At 40.2% G+C, this 19,977-nt stretch overlaps 1 protein-coding gene across 1 annotated transcript in view; it reads left to right on the forward strand.

Moving 5' to 3' along the window:
- The first annotated feature begins 885 nt into the window (after positions 1-885).
- The window catches only part of BTBD2 (BTB domain containing 2), a 61,293-nt gene continuing 42,201 nt past the window's right edge, over positions 886-19,977 (forward strand). The window contains exons 1-2 of the mRNA XM_023496848.2: positions 886-1,586; positions 19,419-19,538. Of these exons, the coding sequence (XP_023352616.2) occupies positions 949-1,586; positions 19,419-19,538 (758 nt within the window). The 5' untranslated portion in view covers positions 886-948. The remainder of the gene's footprint in view (positions 1,587-19,418; positions 19,539-19,977) is intronic.

A 19,977-nucleotide genomic window follows, 5' to 3' on the forward strand; every position in this document is an offset into this window, starting at 1 on the left:
CCAAGTGATACTTGTTTGTAATAAAACTTCATAATAAAAAGTCAGTATATTTAAAGATCCGAGGGGATTCACCTAAATAAAAGGGCCTTGTCGAGAATCCCAAACTTTTGTCCACCTTTTTCTTTTTTATTAACTAAACTCTATTTTCTCTCCTTCCCACTTCACTCAGTGTAAAAGAAAAACGTAACCTTTTAACAAAAATACTTAGTAAAGCGATTTCCCCTCCTCCCCCTGTTTTTTTTCCGGGTCTTTCTGCAGATCTCTCAGAATGAATCCAATCTGCCTCAAAATGTCTTTACATTTTTCCCCTTGTGATTTCCTGTGATCACAGGTCTAGATTTAAAAAAAAAAATCTTTCTTAAGAATTCTTCAAAAAGACTTGTGTCGACAATGACGGGAGGTAAGTCTGATTGGAGAGCGTTTGTAGGGTTAAAAAAGAGTTAACGGAACCTTGGGTGCTGCCTTCTAGTCCAGAGCTCACTCTTGCATGGTTAGGGAAACTGAGGCACGGGGTGACGAGCAATCCGGGAAGGGGCTCGGGCTGACGGCTTCCCCGGGGCTGCCCAGCCCTTCCCAGCGGATCGCCTAACGGTCCCACAAGGGGCCCCGCCCCCGCCCCGCTTCCCAGCCACCTCCCCTCCCCCCCTGCCCCCATCGCAAAGTGCGCAAGCCTCCGGCCTCGCGCCCTCCCCCTGCGCGTCCCCTCAGTCGTGATCCCCCCTCCCCCCTGCCTCTGGCCGGCCTCGCGCCCTAGGCCCCCCTTCCCCCTCGAAGGTTACCATCGGGCGCCGCCCCCCACCCCTCACGCTGCCCGGCGGCGCGTGCCCCTAACCGTTCGGTCGCGCGCACCCTCGCCCCCCGCCCCCCGCCCCGCGGCGGCGCGCGACCTGCACTCCCATCCCCCCGTCGCCCCCCCCCTCGCAGAGGGCGCGCGCGCCCCGCGCTCCCATGCGCCGCTGCTGCCCGGCTTTATTTGTAAACACTCCGACCGCCGCCGCCTCCGCCGCCGCCGCCGTCGTCTCCGCCGCCGCCCGCCCGTTGCCTCTGCCGTTGCCGCAGCAGCTTCCAACCAAGATGGCGGCCGGTGGGAGCGGCGGCGGCCTGTCGTCCTGCCCGCCAGGGGTGGGGAACGGCTGCAGCAACGGCAACGGCGGCGGCGGCGGGCCCGGGACGGGCCTGAGCTACAATAACTGCTCTGTGGCGGCGGCCGCGGCCTCGGCCCCCGGAAACCCGGCGGCCGCCTCCGCCTCCTCCGCCTCCTCGGCCGCCGCCGCCGCGGCCTCCTCCGCCTCCGCCGGGCCTGGGGCCGCCTCCGCCCAGGCCGCGGGCGGCGGCGGCGGCGGGGCAGCTTCGGCCGTGGCGGCGGCGGGCTCGGGCCCGGGCCCGGCCCCCGCTCCGGCCCCGCCCGGGGCCGTGGGGGCGGCAGCGGCGGGGCTGGTGCTGCACCGCGAGCCCGTCTACAACTGGCAGGCGACGAAGCCCACGGTCAAGGAGCGCTTCGCCTTCCTCTTCAACAACGAGGTGCTCAGCGACGTGCACTTCCTGGTGGGCAAAGGCATGAGCTCGCAGCGCATCCCCGCGCACAGGTGAGCCGGGGCCCTCCCCGACCCCCTGCGGAGAAGGGCACCCCCGCGCCCGGGGAGGACCTCCCGCAGGGATGAGCACGGCCCGCGCCCCACCCGCCGTACTTCGAAGCCCCCCTGCAGAGAGGGAGCAGGGAGAGCCCCCAGATCTGGGGGAGAACGGAAACCCCGCCCTCCCCCCAAGGGAAAGAACTGGGGAGGGCCCCCCGGACTGGGGAGGATGGGGACGGTCCCTAGCCAAACCCCCGCCCCCTGCTACGTCCAGCCCCTCTGCAGAGAGAGAATGTAGGAGGGTGGGGAGGATCATTCTCTTTCCACCCCTCCCCCCAAAGGTGGAGATGACCCTCATTCGGACACCCTCCCTTCCGGGGGGAAGACGGGGGTGGTCCTCATCTGAAAACTCCCTGAGAGAGTAAAGTAGTCCGTGAAGAGCTGAGAAGGTGCCCAGAAAGGGGGAGGATGGGGACAGCCCCCGTTCAGCATCCTCTCCCATTGTTCCCCCTGCCTCTTTAAAAAGAAAGAGCCAGCAGCCCAGGAGAGTGCCCCCCAGACTGGGGAGAGTAGCGAGAGCTCCCGTCCAACGCCCCTCCCCCACTGCACCCTCAGCTGCTTTGGAGAGAAAGCAGGGCAGCCCTGAAGAGCATCCCACGGGGATCCTCCCAGTACTCCTGGAAGGAGCCCCCACTAGTGTGCCCCAGCCCCTTCGAAAGGAGAGAGCCCAGAGTCCTCTGAAAGCCACAGAGGGAGTGTCCCCTTGACCCCCCACCCCACCCTAGCCACCCTGCGGGGAAAAAGTCAGGCAGTCAGTCCTCCGAGAGCCCCCAAGGAGCCTCCCGTTCTAAGGTGATGCTGAGGTCTATTCATTAGAAACTCCAATTATTGTACTCTCTCCTCCTCCCCTCCCTAAGCAGGATTAAAAGCCCGGCAGGGCAGTGCTGGGAGAACCACAGAGGGAGCCTCCAGTTATGAGCATGATGATGGCCTCTTGCCTGAAACTCCGCCTTGGGAGTACCCCTTACCCCCCCCCCCTGCCCTGCAGAGAAAAAGAGGGGTGGTCCTCAACACTGGCCCAGAGAGAACCTCCAGTTATCAGGGTGACAATGGCCCTGTCTCTCCTGTTGACCTTTCCTCTCTTCAGGCTCACCAGACCAAATCTCTCCCCACTGATTGCCACTTTCTGCAGATAAACCTTTCTGTGGTTCTTGATCTCTACTCTCCTCTTAAGATCAGACTCTCTACTATTCCCCCTCCTCAAGTACCCCTGGTCCTCTTTTACAGGAGGAGTTGCTCCTGGACCCCATTCTGATCTTTCCTTTATGTTTTAAAACAAAACAATCCAACTCTTTTAGAATATACTTTCCTATCTTAAGGATGTCAGCCCTCAAGTCTTTCCCTTTCTTACTGACCTCCTTCATCCTGTTCTTCAGATGTGGTGCCCCCCCCCCCCAGAGGAGATCTCACATGCCTCAAAGGGGAAAAGTTGTTGCCTTTGTTATCTCTGAGGCACCCAGTTCATCCAAAGGGTTCATACTTTCTCTCTCTCTCTCTCTCTTTTTTTTTTTTACTGTTTCCTTTCAAAATTGGGATCAGTCCTCTTCTCACAATTCTCCTTCACCTCCAAGTTACTTCCCCTTTCTAGACCTCAGTTTCTCTGTTTGCAAACTGATTGGGTTGGACCAAATATTTTCTAAGGACCCAGTGCTTTGGTTTCACCTTGAACCCTTAATAATTAGGGTTCTTAAATAAACCTCAAAAAGAACAAAGGAAGCAGTGGGAAAATTCTCTAGCTTTCCTTCTTTAACTACCCTGTTTTCCCTAACATATAGGTGTTTTCACATCAGTTTCCTTCCTTCTCTAGCCACATCTCCTGCCCTATAGGAAGGTAGGTAGTAAATATCTCTTGGTCATTTGGTTATTATATATGCAGTAGATACTTGAAATAACTTCTCTCTTTCAATACTACCTTCTTGTATTACAGTCCTTTATATAACCGCATTTAAACTTTTTGAAGGCAGAGACCATGACATATTCCTTTTGTAGTGTTCATGATACCAAGCATGTGGTAGGCATGAAATTAATACTCTGTTGAACTGCAATTGTTTTACCTTCCCTAAGAGGCCTTTCTTGATCATTCTACTCCCTAGCAATGGTTCTCTCCTGAAATGGCAGCAGTTATGAGTAATGCTATTCATTTGAGACTTACTACTTAGTATTTTGTATGATTATTTTAATATAAAATAATCTTTTTCCCTCATCAGCTTCCCTATAAGGTAAATGTCCCATGAGAATGGCAAATAGCATGGTCTTATTGTGCAGTTATTTGGATTAGGGAGAGGAAGAAAGCAAGCATTTTAAAATTATGTACTGTTTCAGGCACTGTCCTAAGGACTTTACATATGGTATCTTTTGATATGATTTTGAAGTCAGAAGACTCAATTTTGAATTAGTACTTGATAAGTAATAGCTGTGTGACTTTGGGCAAATCATTTAATTACTGAAATGAGGAGGAGAAAGGTGATGCAATTGAACATCTTACATTCAATAAGACTATGATGGATAAGGAAGATTTTTTTGGAGGTGAGGCATTTTTAGTTCAATAGATTTCAGGCCCCAAATTTATAAAATATCTGTCACCTCAGAGAATATAAAAAGGAATTTATGATATATGTAGCCCCTACCTCTCAGGGTTTACATGTAAGCAGTGAGGCATGAAAGGGGAAAAGTCAAATATCATGGCTGAGTAGGGCATAAGACAATAAGGAATAGAAAATGAACCTCTTGTTTACAGCTCTCTTACAGCTTCAATCCTGTGATTTTTTTTGAAAGTGATCAGTTGATGTCCGCTGATGGGTATATTTGCAAATTAATAGTCCTTACTTCTTACCTCAGAAGTTTGCTGGCCCTCCTGACCTACCAGGGACAGCTAGAATTTTCTGTTGGACTTTCTACCCAAGTATTCTTTTTTCCCTTTACCTGTGTCACACATTTCTGTAGCCTTGCCTTCTGCTAAATTGTTTTTATCTCCCTGGGAATCTTTGTACAGGGTATGTTTGTACCTTGGACTTTAAGCCAGATTCTTTATTGTCATTCCTGATAAAAGATATTTTATTGTTTCTTGAAGTTGTGCATATTCTTTTGGGGCTCAAAATACCTTTCTGTTAGTGTGTTGTTAATAGATAAGGGACTTTTAGGAGGAAGGTTATATGCACAGCATGATGGGAAATGCTCTGGATTTGGACACAGGAAAACCAGCCAGCTTCTTGATCCTCATGAAGCAGGTGTGGATCCTAGAGCCTCTAGCTCCCAAGCTGGTACTATGTCTTGTTGCTCTAGACTCATAGGGGTCCTCTAACTTTTTAAATAGGGGGCCAGTTCACTGTCCCTCAGACTGTTGGAGGCCCGGCCGATAGTAAAAACAAAAACTTTGTTTTGTGGGCCTTTAAATAAAGAAACTTCATAGTCCTGGATGAGGGGGATAAACGTCCTCAGCTGCCGCATCTAGCCCGGGGGCCGTAGTTTGAGGACCCCTGCTAGAGCTATGGTCAGGTTTAGTTGATGTTTCTGTAGCTTCTTCTATAGATCCAGTATAAATGGAATGTGAGATGAGCCTCTGAAGTATATTTTTGTCCATTAACCTGGTGGTTTTATAGAAGAAAGGAGTTGTTAGCATCAAATGAAGGTGAGAAAGCAAATAGTAACTGTTAAATGATAATGGAGGCCAGTGATGACCTCCTGTATTTGAAACCAAAGCTTCTTTCCTCAAAGATAAATCTTAGAGCATAGAGGCTTGGAGGAGCCTTATTTACATTGATTGCTTTCTGAGTTGAGTGGAGGAGAGATGGAGGAAGGGTTCAGAGTTGAATGTGAAGTTGCCAGCAATGTGCCAGGAGTGCAGAGTAAATAGTTAAAATAGAGGAGATCTGCCTTAATAACTACTAAAGAGCAAAATATTCTAACTTCAGGCTGTGAATGGAAAGGGGTGAGCACTGCTAGCTATGACTTAATGTCTTCTGGCTTGTTCATTGTTGCAGTCAGCAGAGAAATAATGAATAAGATTTCATCTGCCTTTAGAGGGACTGTGAGTCAGGGATCCTGGGTTCTGATCTTGACTGCCATTAATTTGCTGTGTGACTTTGTAATGCTGTGATTTATTATGTTTTTCAAATAAGCGATCTGTTCTGTCATATCCTATCCATTTTGATTATTTTACTTATTTTATTCTGGATGATAAAAAATTGTTTTTAAAAAATGCATTTTAACCTTTGTCAGTAACTGGTTTTGGACAAGGTATTTCTAGATCAACTGCAAAATAATTTACAGGTGGTTGTTATTAAATTGTACAGTTGCACAGCCCAGAACAACAATTTTAAAAAATCCTTTTGCAAAGAATAACAATAATTTGAATTACTTGTTCACTAGGTCACATGATTTTTAGATGGCATTTCTTTGAAATAAATTTTTGAAATTTAGCAGATGAATAGAGAATTTGAACATGCCTAGTAAGGCTACTTTTTTGTTTGTTTTACTAGAAATATGACATAGCTAGACTACTTCTGAGAGAAAATAATTTTCATTATAATTTTCCTTATTGAAAGTTCTGTAGAAATAATTTGCCTTGATGTAGGACTTTAAGTTTACAAAGTACTTTCCTTCCAGTTACCTTTTCAGATAGCATTTTTCAGATGAAGGGACCTCAATTCAAGATATTTTAAGTCATTGGTTTACAATCAGCTTATTTACAGTCACAGACTTCCGAGACTCAGAGATGGAGAGTTGAAACAGGGTCTTCGGGCTGTGTTCTTTCCACTGTTAGCTGTGTCAAAGTAAAAAGTCTTGAATCAGAAGAATGTTTAAAACTTTTTGGGGGGATAGAATTTATATGAATAATCATGTTTGATACTTTTAGACAGGTGAGGATGATTCTACATAGTGTAGTTTGTATAAAATTGCTAGTATTTAATAAGGAGAACTAGAGCTATGACTTTATTGGGGTAGGGAACTTGTCTTGAGGAAATTCCCTCAACCAGTATAAGTCAGCACCTGGGGCAGGAGGATGAAGACAGTTTTGGAGAGAGGGGGGAAAAAAGAGAGGAAGAAAAAGGGAGGAAAAGAGAAAAGAGAGAATGAATAGTTTGTTAAGTCCTTACTATGTGCCAGGTACTGTGCAAAGAATACAGAAACAAGCAACAAGAGTACTCCCAAGGATCTAGTAGTTGAAGACTTCACAGATAGCTGAAAAGGGAGATTGGGAGAAGGCATATGCCTAGAAACCTGGGGCAAGGTTAGAAAAATATTCTGGGGCATTGTGGCTTTGAAGTGATCATGACTTTTTTGTGCTTCATTAAAATAGAGGTTCAGGAGAGGAACGCAGCAGCTTGAGGAAACTGCTGAAGAGGAGAAGGTATTGACAGCATGAGAAAGCAGAATTAGACAGATCACTCAGGGAGCCATGGTCTATTATGGTTTTGAAATACAAATTAAACATCACTCTCAGGTGTGCTGGAACCAGATTAAAATGTAATTGAAAAATATTTGACAAAAATACAATAAAACATAGATAATATTAAACCTTAAAACAAAGTAAATATGGAGCCAACAGGGATGCTTCTGTGTGAATTTGTAGCTTCCTTTCTTTTTTGAGTTTAATGCTACTGGCTTAGAGAGGCTATAATTTGGCAGTGGTCAACACAGCCTGTATGTGTCTTTATGACTTAAAGACTAGTTCCCTATATAATAGGTTATGCTGCCTCTACTGTCTGGTTTATCAGGAGATTTTTGGAGATAACTTATCTGTATGACGAATACTCATTGGAATGTTACTTGGGTGATAATTGGCATGAACAAGTAATGCTCATAGGATATAAGGAAGAATCAAAGAAATGAATGAGACACAAACAATTACCTGAGGAGATCAGTCAATTAAAAAAATAAACATTTATTGATGTACACATAATTATGTTTGTGATATTTATCACAAATAAGAATTTGAGGAATTCAAGTAGGGGAAACCCTTAAATAGAGATGATTAGGAGGGACTTCGTGAAATAATTGGCAATTGAACTGAGCATTAGAAAAATGAGTAAGATTTTAAAAGGCATTGATAGAGTTGGGAGGATTTTTGAGGAAGGGGAAGGCAGGATTGCCAAAGGCACAGAAGTAAGGAAGTCTAAGCTGTGTATGAGGCCTTTTGTTTGGCCAGATTATTGGGAGATGAAGTTGCCAAAGTAGGTTGAATTCAGGTTGTGGAGGGTCTTGAATGTCAGATTCAGGAAGTTGGACTCGTAGCAAGATCAAAGTAATGGGAATAGGAAGAAATAAACCAGATTACCTGGTAGTGTTGTGCTGACTGGGAAAACTGATAGCAAGATAACCAGTTAGAAAGGGCATTATTGTAGTTCACACTGGATAATAAAAATAAATCATGGTGATGATTGGAGCTAGCATCTTATAGCACTTTAAGGTTTACAAAGAGTAGTGCTAACTAGGGTGGTAACAATGGAAATGAATTTGCAAGACTTTTTAAAGGAAGAGTCAATAGGATTTGCTTACTAGATAGGGGATTTAAACACAGGGGTCTGTCAGAGATTTTAAGAGTTGGAAGCCATCTAAGAAGTCAGATGAATGCAATTTTAGGCTTACTGATGAGACTATAGCACAGGACTAGTAGTTGGATAGTTCTGTTGTACTCTCTTTTGTCAGTAGAAACCTTGCCATATGAGGATCAGTTGAAATAGGGATTTTTACTCTGGACAAGGGATGGCTTATTGGGGGAAGGGAGTGTCCCATGATGACTATCTTCAAGTATTTTGAAGGGTTGATAATGTGAAAGAAGGATTAAGACATACTATGCTTTGACCCATTTTCTACAGGAAGCCTTTCCTGACTCCAGTGCCATCCCTTTGTTAATTATTTCCTGTTTGTTCTGTACATAGATAGCTTTATATGTATTTGTTTTCATGTGTCTCCCCCATTAAATTTTAAGTTCATTGAGGACAGAGACTCTTTTGCCTCTTTTTGTGTCCCTAATACTTGGTATAATGCCTGACACGTAGTAGGCATTTAATAAATATTGATTGAGTGATGATAACCATATTTGAGATGGTCATCAAAGAACAGCATGAGGAAATATAGAGCATGTATATATAGAGCTAGAGAGTAGTTTAGTTTATCTGAAACACGGAGGAGAATAACAGCTATTACAATTGGTAAAGTGGTACCAAACTGGAGGGTCAGAATGCAAGGCAAAAGAGTTTGAGCTCCATTCCCTAAATGGTAGAGAGAATGGAGATTTTTGACCAGAGGAGTGACACATATGGGATTCTTGTATAAAGAAGATGAGTTTGGTTGGAATATTTAGGATGAATTAGAGTTGAGAGAGTAGAAGAAGGAAGGACATGTAGGAAGCTATTAGAATAATTTGGGTGTGTAGTAATGAGGAACAATTCTTAGTCAAAGCAAAGGGAATAGAGATAGTGTGAAAGGTGTTTAAATTTTTTTGAGCGAGGGATATTTGAAATAGAAGTTGATAACTGAACTTTCATGGGAGGAAGAAAAAGATTTAAAGGATAGCACCACATTTTTGAACTTGGTTGAAGCTAGAGAAGAGGGAGAAGAGGGCTGAAGGCAGAACATTGGAAGGTACCCATTTTGAGATGCCCCCCAAAACATGAAAAGGCAGAATAGTAGGGGCAGAGGGAAAACCTAGAGAATATGACATCTTGGAAGCTAAAGAAGGGAAGTGTCAGCAGGGCCCAGTGCTGCAGAGAGATCAAAAAGGATAAAGACGAAAAGCAGGCCATTGAATTTGATTAACTAGTGATTTTAGAGTAGTTTTATTGAAATTGTGGAAATAGAGTAGAAGGTAAGGATGTTGTAGCATCAAATATTGACAGCTTCTGAAAGGATACGAATAGGCAATTTTCAAAAGAAGCTATCAACAACTAATACCACCTCCATAAGAAAAGAATTGTTAGAATTGTACTTAAATTGTAACAAAACAGGAATGACATTTTTGTGCATTGTGAAACATTGAAAGTTGTTCTTGAAATTTTCCAAGTCTTTGTTTCCCAAATTATGTTCTCTGTGACTGATATCTTGAGTGATATGTATAGGGGTTTAGTGAAGGAAGGAAAGAAACAATTGCCTGCTATGTGCCACCCACTATGCTGAGTGCTTTACAAGTATTGTCTCATTTGGTTCTCATAGCAATCTGGGGGAAGGGGATAGATGTTATTTCCTCCATTTTACAATTGAGGAAACAGGCAGGCAGAGGTTAAGTGAATTTTCCAGGGTCATATAACTAATAAGTGTTGGAGGTGGAATTTGAACTCATGCCTTCCAGATTTCAAATTCAGCAAATTCAAATTTGCTCTAGTTAGTCTGCCACCTAGAGATAATTTTCTTTTAAAATGTTAAATATGTAATCTTGAATATATGTATATGTATTTATTGTAGGTAGTTTTACCAGTATGAAAATAAACCTGATTTCCTCTTTTACTTTAAAGCTTCTCCAATCCTTGTGTATACCAGCACTTAGAAGTTGTATTAAAATATCAGTATAATACTATAGGTTGCTCCTATGGGCATAGAAAACTTGGGCTGTGTCAATGAGTCAGTCAGTATTTGTTAAGTATCTGCTGTGCCAGGCTCTGGGGATTCAAAAAGAGGCAGAAGACTATTCCTCAGTCTTCAAGGAGCTCATGGTCTTAATGGGGGAATTCAACAAGTAAACATGTCCAAACAATGTCTACAAGATAAAAAGGAAATATTATGGAGAAGGCAAGGAAAGGCTTTTTATGGACAAGAGGCAGAAATGAGAAGTTTCAAGCCTTGAGAGACAGCCAGAAAAATGCCCCAAGCTGAAAGATAGGATGTCTTATTTGGGGCATAACCTGGAGGAAGTTAGTTATTAGAAGACCAGAAAGATTGGGGAAGGAGTTCTAGGTTGTAAAAAGCTCTGAATGCCAGAGGACTTTGTATTTGATTCTGGAAGGAATAGGGAGCCACTGGAGATATGGAGAATGGGAGTGACATGGTCAAACCTGTGTTTTAGGAAAGTCACTTTGGTGGCTGAATGGAGAATGGAATGGAATGGAGAGAGACTTGAGGCCCCAGACCCACCTGCAGCTTGTAGTGATCCAGGTAGGAAGTGATGAGGATTAGCACCAGGATGGGGCCAGTCAGGAGGAAAAGGGTCTGCAGAAGCAGAAATTGGCAGGCTTTGGTAAATAGTGTGGATATGGGGGATGAGAGAGGAGTTCAGGCAGACTGCTAGGTTGGGAGTTCAAGGAATTAGAACCATACATAGTGTTACCCTCTGAAGTCATATGAAAGAAAGGAGGGGGAGGGAGGGTTTGGGGGAAAGATGATTTGGTTTGGGATGTGTTGAGTTGAAAGTGTCTCTTGTGCTGTTGGAGATGAGAGACTAGAGGTCACTTGCTGCTTTCATTGAGCAGCACCTTGCCATTTGGTCACAAACATCTATTCCTAACTCAGTCTGGTTATTAAATAGGCTAGTTGCTGACTTTGGCTTGTTCTGGGTTTGACTCTGAACATTTGGATAGAGGGTTGTCATTATAGTTGCAGACTTGGATTTCTTACACTGGTATGAAGTCAGTGTCCCTGTAGGCTTTTAGGTAGATTTCAAAACCAGAGTTTGATGCAGCAGTCCATATGTATCTGTGTTTTCTTCTCCTCATTCTCTGTAGTTCTGAGGAATAGTCTCAACTATGCTGCAGTTGCTCTAGGAATTGCTCTAGTAGTCTCAAGGAAAGATCAAAGAATATGGATTAATTGCCCCAGATTACATTGTAGTACTCTTGACTTGTGGTTTTTTGAGCCTCAACATTGCTACACCTGGTAGGTACTCTGTTACTATTTCTATACTGTACTATATACTAGAGTACAGTCTTTTTCCAAATGAGAGAATTCATTGAACAATTATCTATAATCTGCTGCAGTGTAATTTTTTTTCTATCAACCAAAATTTCTGACCCAATTTGTTTAGTTTGTTTAATATATATGGAATAAATTTACAGCATGCTATGTACATTAGGTAAAAATTCCTCCTGACAACTTCAATAAAAGAACACCATAGTGAGGATACTAGATAAAACTTCCTGAGATAGATTTTGTTTCCTTTTAGTTTTCAGGTAAAAGTTGAAGGTATCCACTACACACCTGTCAGATTGGCTAAGATGACAGGAAAAAAAAATGATGATTGTTGGAGGGGATGCGGGAAAACTGGGACATTGATGCATTGTTGGTGGAGTTGTGAACGAATCCAACCATTTTGGAGAATAGTTTGGAACTATGCTCAAAAAGTTATCAAACTGTGCATACCCTTTGATCCAGCAGTGTTACTACTGGGATTATATCCCAAAGAGATCATAAAGAAGGGAAAGGGACCTGTATGTGCACGAATGTTTGTGGCAGCCCTTTTTGTAGTGGCTAAAAACTGGAAACTGAATGGATGTCCACCAGTTGGAGAATGGCTGAATAAATTGTGGTATATGAATATTATGGAATATTACTGTTCTGTAAGAAATGACCAACAGGATGATTTCAGAAAGGCCTGGAGAGACTTACACGAACTGATGCTGAGTGAAATGAGCAGGACCAGAAGATCATTATATACTTCAACAACAATACTATATGATGACCAGTTCTGATGGACCAGGCCATCCTCAGCAATGAGATCAACCAAATCATTTCTAATGGAGCAGTAATGAACTGAACCAGCTATGCCCAGAAAAAGAACTCTGGGAGATGACTAAAAACGATTACATTGAATTCCCAATCCCTATATTTATGCACACCTGCATTTTTGATTTCCTTCACAAGCTAATTGTACAATATTTCAGAGTCTGATTCTTTTTGTACAGCAAAATAACGTTTTGGTCATGTATACTTATTGTGTATCTAAGTTATATTTTAATATATTTAACATCTACTGGTCATCCTGCCATCTAGGGGAGGGGGTGGGGGGGGTAAGAGGTGAAAAATTGGAACAAGAGGTTTGGCAATTGTTAATGCTGTAAAGTTACCCATGCATATATCCTGTAAATAAAAGGCTATTAAATTAAAAAAAAAAAAGTTGAAGGTATCTCATTATATGTAGGAATCTATTACACAGCATAGTTTTATTGAATAACCCCTAGGAGCTACATCACATACTTTTTATGAGTAGGTTTCTTCTGTCAATAATGCTACAGATGATAAGACCAATAAATTTCTCTAACTCATCTAATGTAATGAATCAGTTAGCACAGTTATTTACTGGCTCCCACATTTGTACATTTTTGAATATTTCTAAGCGTTGGCTTACTAAATAAAATTTCAGAAGAAGGAATAAAATTTTTCTCAATGCTACAAATTGTAGAATTTGCCATAGATCTAGATTGAAGTAATAATAAATAGTATTTAGCTATATTGCATTGTGAAGAACTATTATCTTTACCTTTCAGACTTCATGGCTCTTTATAATAGCTAACATTTATATAGCATCCTACATATGTGCTAGACAACAGGCTAGTGCTTTACAGTATCTGTCCTTTGATATTTATCTCATTTATCATAAATTTGAGTCTGGCAAGAACTCAATTTCTCATTACCTTTTAGATTAGCAGCTGTAGAAGAAATTTTACTGATGAGCTCATTGGTGCTGGAGTGAAATGAAAAATATTCTTTTAAAGCCTTGTACTGCAGTTGTAACAACAAATTTACTATGTGAAAGTTCACTATCATATGAGTAAGATGAAATATTATTAGTTCTAAAATCTGTTCATTAGAGAGTCTCTCAGACATCTTATCAAAAGCATTCAAGCAAAGCTATATTATGTCAGCTATACTGTTTATAACATGATAAATCCTGAAAACCTGAAAAAAAATTGAAATTAACAAAGTAGTGGTAAATACATGGAAATGTAATTTTAAAAACTATTAATATGTTAATCACAAGGTTTTAAAATCAATTTGACCAATTCTATGGTTAATAGAAAATGATTAATAAGGACAGGAAATGATGCTTAGAAATAAGTAAAAGAGCTTTTTTTCTTATTTACAACAAAAAATATAAAGTATTTAAGCATATGTATCACATGATGCATTAAACTAATCCTTGTAGATAGAACCATATGCTTTATAACTTTCATCATTTGAAAAGTTAAGGACTGTTGATAACAAATTTAGAAAAAGTCATGAAGTAGGAAATGAAAACACCTAAGCTTTTTTGCATTTTAAGTATCGAAAAAAAAATTGTTTCAATTGATGTATCTGATCCTTCCATTAAAATGAAAGAATGGGTAGGAAAGCAAAATTCAATTTTCTATTTAAAAGTAGGGATATACAGTATGAAAAAAAGCACTAACACTCTAAAACTTGAAAAGCATTTTCTATACAGGTGTGGGAGGAGGTAATTAATGTAAGTATTGTGATTTTCATTTTGCATCTAGCTGGATTAGAGAGAATAGGTAATGTGTCCATGATTAATATTGCACATCCCCTGAAAATTACCATATTTAAAAATATTTTTAAACTTTTTTTCAATTTACATTCATTTTACATACATTGAGGTTCTTTCTACTTAGTGCCTTTATAATCTTAAATGAAATAGAAAAGCATTTATTAAGTACTTAATCCTTATCAAACACTAAAGTAAGTGTTGGAAGTATGTGTTAAAAATTGAAACAGTTCCTGTCTCAAGGAGCTCACATTCTAATGGGGGGAGGAATGTTTAATAAAAATGGTGAAAATTTTCTGCTTATAGTGCTGAGTAAAGATTTAGGCCATGCTCTGGTTTTGTATAAGCCTTAACTAGGAATTGGGGGAGAGTACATTCTATATTCAGAGCAGTATGGTACATTTCAAGGTCAAAAGTATTCCTTCAAAAGTCAATTTGGAAAATACTATTTTAGGAAGGGGGGGGATTCATGTTGCTAGGATATTCTGTTTTAAAGAGAATTGCTTTCCTATAACTTTTTGTTTTTTAAGATGAGAGGGAAGAAAAGGGAGGAAGTCTTGTCTTTGGATGAGTTGTAATCCATAGTAGTTAATTCAGTCTTTGTTATGGATTAGAATAGGACAGATGAATAAAATGAAAAGTTATTTACTTGTTAGAGTGATGCTAAAATATATTTTGTTCAGTAGACTTCTGCAAAGTTGAAAATCCAGAGAATGCTGCATTGTTTTTGAGCTATTCCTTCCCAGTCTGACCATGGAATGAGTAATGTATCCATGGTTGTTGCAACATGCCCTGAAAATTACTATATTTAAAAATATTTTTACCTTTTCTCCCCAAAATTTACATTTAATTTATGTACATTGACATTGTATGTAGTACCCGAGCACTTTAGTCATTTTATATAGAAGCAGTGTGAAAGGGTTCAAACATTGCTGGTTGTTGAAGAGGATTCTTATTCTGGCTTTAGAGAATTGAGTCAAGTCAGCAGTGTGGTCCATTGGAAAGAATATTAAGAGAAGTTAGGTTCAAATTAAGTATCTATCCCAGGGTAACCCTGGACAAGTAACTTCACTCCTCTGAATGATTTCCAGGGTCTCTCCTGGTTCTGAAGTTCTTATAATAAGGCTAAAGGAATCTTCACTTAAAGGAGACAGCTTGTTATAATGGAAAAACCCAGTTATGAACTGGTTGTAGTCTGTAGGATCCACTGATGCCATTTAACTACCTTTGTGACCTTAACAAGTGACATTGTATATTTTAGTTTCCTTATCTGTAAAATGAAAAGATTGGACTAAATAATTCCTTAGTTTCTTTCTAATCCACAAATTCCATGCCTTGTATTCCCCCCCCCCCTCAGTTTTTCTTTTATTTTTAGGAATATAGTGTGCACATTTTTAGTATGTTCTAGTTCAGCCCAAAAGAGATAGCAGTGATGTCTTGGATTTACATAGTAGCTATCTTGTTGAAAACTATGATATCTTAACATAGTCTCAGGAGGTTTGTGTATGTGGGAGGGAGTATTGTTCTTATTTTACAGATATAGAAATTAAGGCACAATTAAGACCAAGAGACAGTTTCTGCCCAAATTAAGTAATAGTCCAGGCCAGTAATCTTTAGTCTTTTAAAAATTAATCTCAATCTGAATATTAGAAAGACTGACAAGGACTCATCTAATCTACAGTATTCTCAGCAAGTAGCCATCTAGTCTCTGAATGCCTCTAATGAGTAAAATTTCCTAAAACTATCCATTGTACCTTTACATATCTCTGATTATTAGCAATTTTTTTCTTTACATCATGTCTAAATGTATATTCCTCTGTAACTTTTCCTTGTTCTTGGCCTTGCCCTCTGAGACCAAAAAGAACCACTCTAATCTCTTTCCTGTATTGATAGCCTTTCAAATTATTATTATATCTCCCTTAAATCTTCTCTTCGCTTTAAATATCCCCTATTTCTATCAACCAGAACTCATATGGCATAACCATCAATTCTCTCATTTCTGAAGCTTCTCTAAATTTGATCCAAAATATGGTACCCAAGACTCAATACAGTGTTCCAGTTATGTGCACTGACCAGTCTGACGCCACCATTGCCACTCATTGTAAACAGCTCTCTTAGATCTTTGATAACATCTGTCTTTTAGCTTCCATTTCCATCAGTGAATCAGTTTCAGCTTGCACTTTGAGCCTTCATGTTTTTTGCAAAGGGACTACTTTCTAGTTGTACCTCCGTATCCTGGATTTTGAAGTTGAATTTTGCATTCAGTTCTATCCATTGAGCATTTATTAAGTGCCTACTTTGTTTAAAACATTCCTTTTTGGGCAGTCAAGAAGTCTTATATTCTGCTTTCCCTCTACCCTAAGCATTTATTTTCTCTCTACCATCCTCATCATTGTACAATAATGAAAGGAAATAATCCCCAACAAGGAGACATAGTCAGATAAAGTAAATTCCTCCATCGATCATATCCACTTCCTTGGAGGGGAGGGTATTCTAGTCACTCAATAAACATTAAGTGCCTACTGTGCTAAACTGTGAAAACTGCTTTATATCTTTTAGGGGTTAGTTATGAATTACTGTTTCAAATATTAAATGTTGCATAAGAATAATAGGGACAGAGGAACCTTTGGTTCAAAATTAGGAATCATTTTTATACATGTGACATGTTAATGATGCTTCACATTACAGTTGCATTTTCAGTGTCTTGAGTTTCTAAGCACTTAGCTTATAATATTGGCTGAGACCTGGGGGAGGAGGAAGAGATAGATAACCCATGAGCAATTCATTTTCTCCATTAGTATCCTTGTGAGACTTAAAAGTGAGGAAGACTATCTTCATATTAGGTGGATCCATCAAATCATATTGTGGATATCGAATCATATAGGTGGATCATAATGTGGAAAGACAATCATATAATAATGTACAAGCTTGTCCTTATCTCTGCTGTTGGATTAAATAGGCATCCTGTGGATTCAAGGGTTTACTATGTGCAGGCATTGTGGGATCACAAAGACAGAAGTAGTCCCTGCTGTCAGGTAGCTCATATTCTGGTGGAATAGAAAACCTGCATGACAGTTAATTGCATGCAAGATATATACAGGGTAAATGGGATTACTTAAAGGCACTGGGAACAGAAGGGGCAGAGGAAATTAGAAAAGGCTGCTTGTAGAAGGAGGGATGTAAGCTAGTCTTAAGGTGAGCCTGGAGACAAGAGGTGAGAAAAGAGAACATTCCAGGCATGGGACACAGCCATTGAAAAACCTGAGTTAGGAGATGGAATGTCATATAGGAGGAACAACAGGAATCCAGTTTTGCTGGTTCATAAAGTGCATGGAGTGGGGAATAAAGTATAAGAAAGTACAGTAGGTTGTGAAGAGTCATCTTGTAAAGGGCTTTAAAAAAGCCATACAAGATTTCCTATTTGATCCTTGTAAGTAATAGAGAACCACTGGAATTTATTAAGTAGGGTGAAATGCAATTGTTTTAGAGTTCCTCTTTAGTTTGGAAAAGCATTTAAAATTTTGTGTGTATAAGAAATATCAGATTTCATGTTAAGACCTGGGTTTGAAAATAAAATTAGATAATGGGTTCAACATGTGTATAATCATTTGTATTTGGGTGTGTGTGTATATATTTCAACCTGGACCCCTAATTTAATTTAGGGAGAACTTTCTATATTAAAACTTGAGTTTCCTGGGGCACTAAGAAGTGTTCTAACTTGTCCATAGTCCTACCATACTATTAATATGTATCAGAAGCAGGATTTGAACTTAGGTATTCCATCTCTAGTGCTGGTCCTCTCTCCTCCAGGCCAACTGCCTTTCATCTTAATCAGTAGGAGGACTAAATTGCAGGTACAGGGCAATCTTAAAACAAGTGATTTGGAGAAGCTGTACACAGTTAAGAAATTATGTAATATCTTAGGATTTCACTTTCCTTGTAAAATGGTCATAGTGCCAGGGCTAAGTACCACACAGAATTATGTTGTTCAAGTGGACCAATCTGAACAAGATCCGACTAGCTCATGAGCCTTGAGCACGTCATCCACCTCTCTTTTCTAGGATTGGGTTGTTCTTCTGTAAAGATTATCTAAAGACTTGAATCACGAAAAACTCTTCTACCTTGAACATTTTGCGCTGTCTCTCCCAGTTTTGACATGATGTGTTGTTCTGACTTTTCCTGTTCTACCATTTTATCTCCTGTTTTATAAGAAACCTTTTTTAATCTGATAGTGTGTGATTCTATTTATTTAGTTCAACAATCTTTTTTTTATAATTATACTTTAATATTCATTTAAAAATTTTTTGAATTCTTTATTTTTGATCTTTCTCTAGCCCCTCAACCACTCATTCAGAAGGCAGGAAATGTGGTAACAAATTATACGTGTGAGGTCATGCAGAATATTTCCTTATCAGCCATGTTGCAAAAACAAAAACGTAATATAAAATAAAGTAGGTGAAAAAAGTATGCTTCATGGTCCATCAGTTCTCTCTTTGGAGGTTGATACATTTTCTTTGTGAGGCCTTTGGGATTTTCTTATATTAGTCATTGTATTGATAAAGTAGCCAAGTCTTTCACATTGATCATCATTTAAATATTGTTGTTACTGTGTGTACAGTGTTTTTCTGGTTCTATTGACTTTAGTTTGCATTAGTTCATATAAGTTTTCCCAGTTTTTTCTGAAGCTATCTTACTTATCATTTCTTATAGCACAATAGTGTCAAATGACTACTGTGTTTCCTTTCTAATCACAACCATATGCCATGTGTTCAGCCATTTCCAATTCTTTGCCACCACAAAAAGAACTGCTATAAATCTTTTGTACATATAGGTCCTTTTCTGGGTTTTGTTTTGTTTTTTAATTTCTTTGGGATACAGTATTTTAGGCATAGTTCCCAGTGGTGGCACTAGTTTACAACTCCACCAGCAGCTCATGAGCACACCTATTTTTCTTCATTCCCTCTAGCATTTATCATTATTCTTTTCAATCAAATTAGTCAATCAGATAGATGTGGGGTGGGGTGTGGGGTGTTACCTCAGAGTTGTTTTAAAGTATTCAGCAATCATCTTGTACAGTAATCATCTTGAGTACAACATTGCACTGAGTGCTCTTGGAGTGTTTGTGTGCACGGTAGAAGATGGGGTCCAGAGGGCTGCCCCTGACCTGGAGAAGCGCATGCTCCTCCTGTCTTTGGGAACGTCTCTATGTAGGGCAGCCCAGAAGTTGCTAAAGATGTGGGTGTAAAATATTAACCTTCTTTTCCTGCAAAGATCAGTTGGAGGGGGCAGAAGAGGGGAAGCAGCATAGATATTTTGATGCAGATCAAAGATAAGAGATTTAATGGACCTTTTTTTCCTCTCTTTTTGAATGTCAGGTTTGTGTTGGCTGTGGGCAGCGCTGTCTTCGATGCAATGTTTAATGGTGGAATGGCCACAACTTCTACAGAAATTGAACTGCCAGATGTGGAGCCTGCTGCTTTCTTAGCTTTACTCAAGTAAGCCTGTATGATTCTGTTGTGCATTCTACTAAATGTAGAGTTAGAGAATTGTTGACAGATATAATGTACCAAAAATCTTTTACTGAAAACAGAGTAGGGGAAAGATATTGCCTTTAAGAGTGGAATAGCAAAAAAGATGCTGAACTGGGAATCTGCTCATTTGGATTCTAACCCTGATGCTATCATTAACCCACGGTGTTATGTTCCTTGTTATCTAACCAGTCATGTCATCTCCCTAGGCCTTAGCTGCCTCATATCTACAAAATGAAGGTTAGGATTAATAATTTTGAAGGTTTCTTTCAACCTTGTTATTTGAAGAATTTATGTTTCAGATGTTTAATTTCTAATAAAATACTTTGTGTTTGATTTTTTGCTGAGAATAAGTGCTGGTCCACTGACGGTGGCAATTAACTATATAAGGGCTTTTGCTGATACT

Source organism: Sarcophilus harrisii, chromosome 1 (assembly GCF_902635505.1).
Source record: "Sarcophilus harrisii chromosome 1, mSarHar1.11, whole genome shotgun sequence".
In the NCBI taxonomy this organism is placed as follows: domain Eukaryota; kingdom Metazoa; phylum Chordata; class Mammalia; order Dasyuromorphia; family Dasyuridae; genus Sarcophilus; species Sarcophilus harrisii.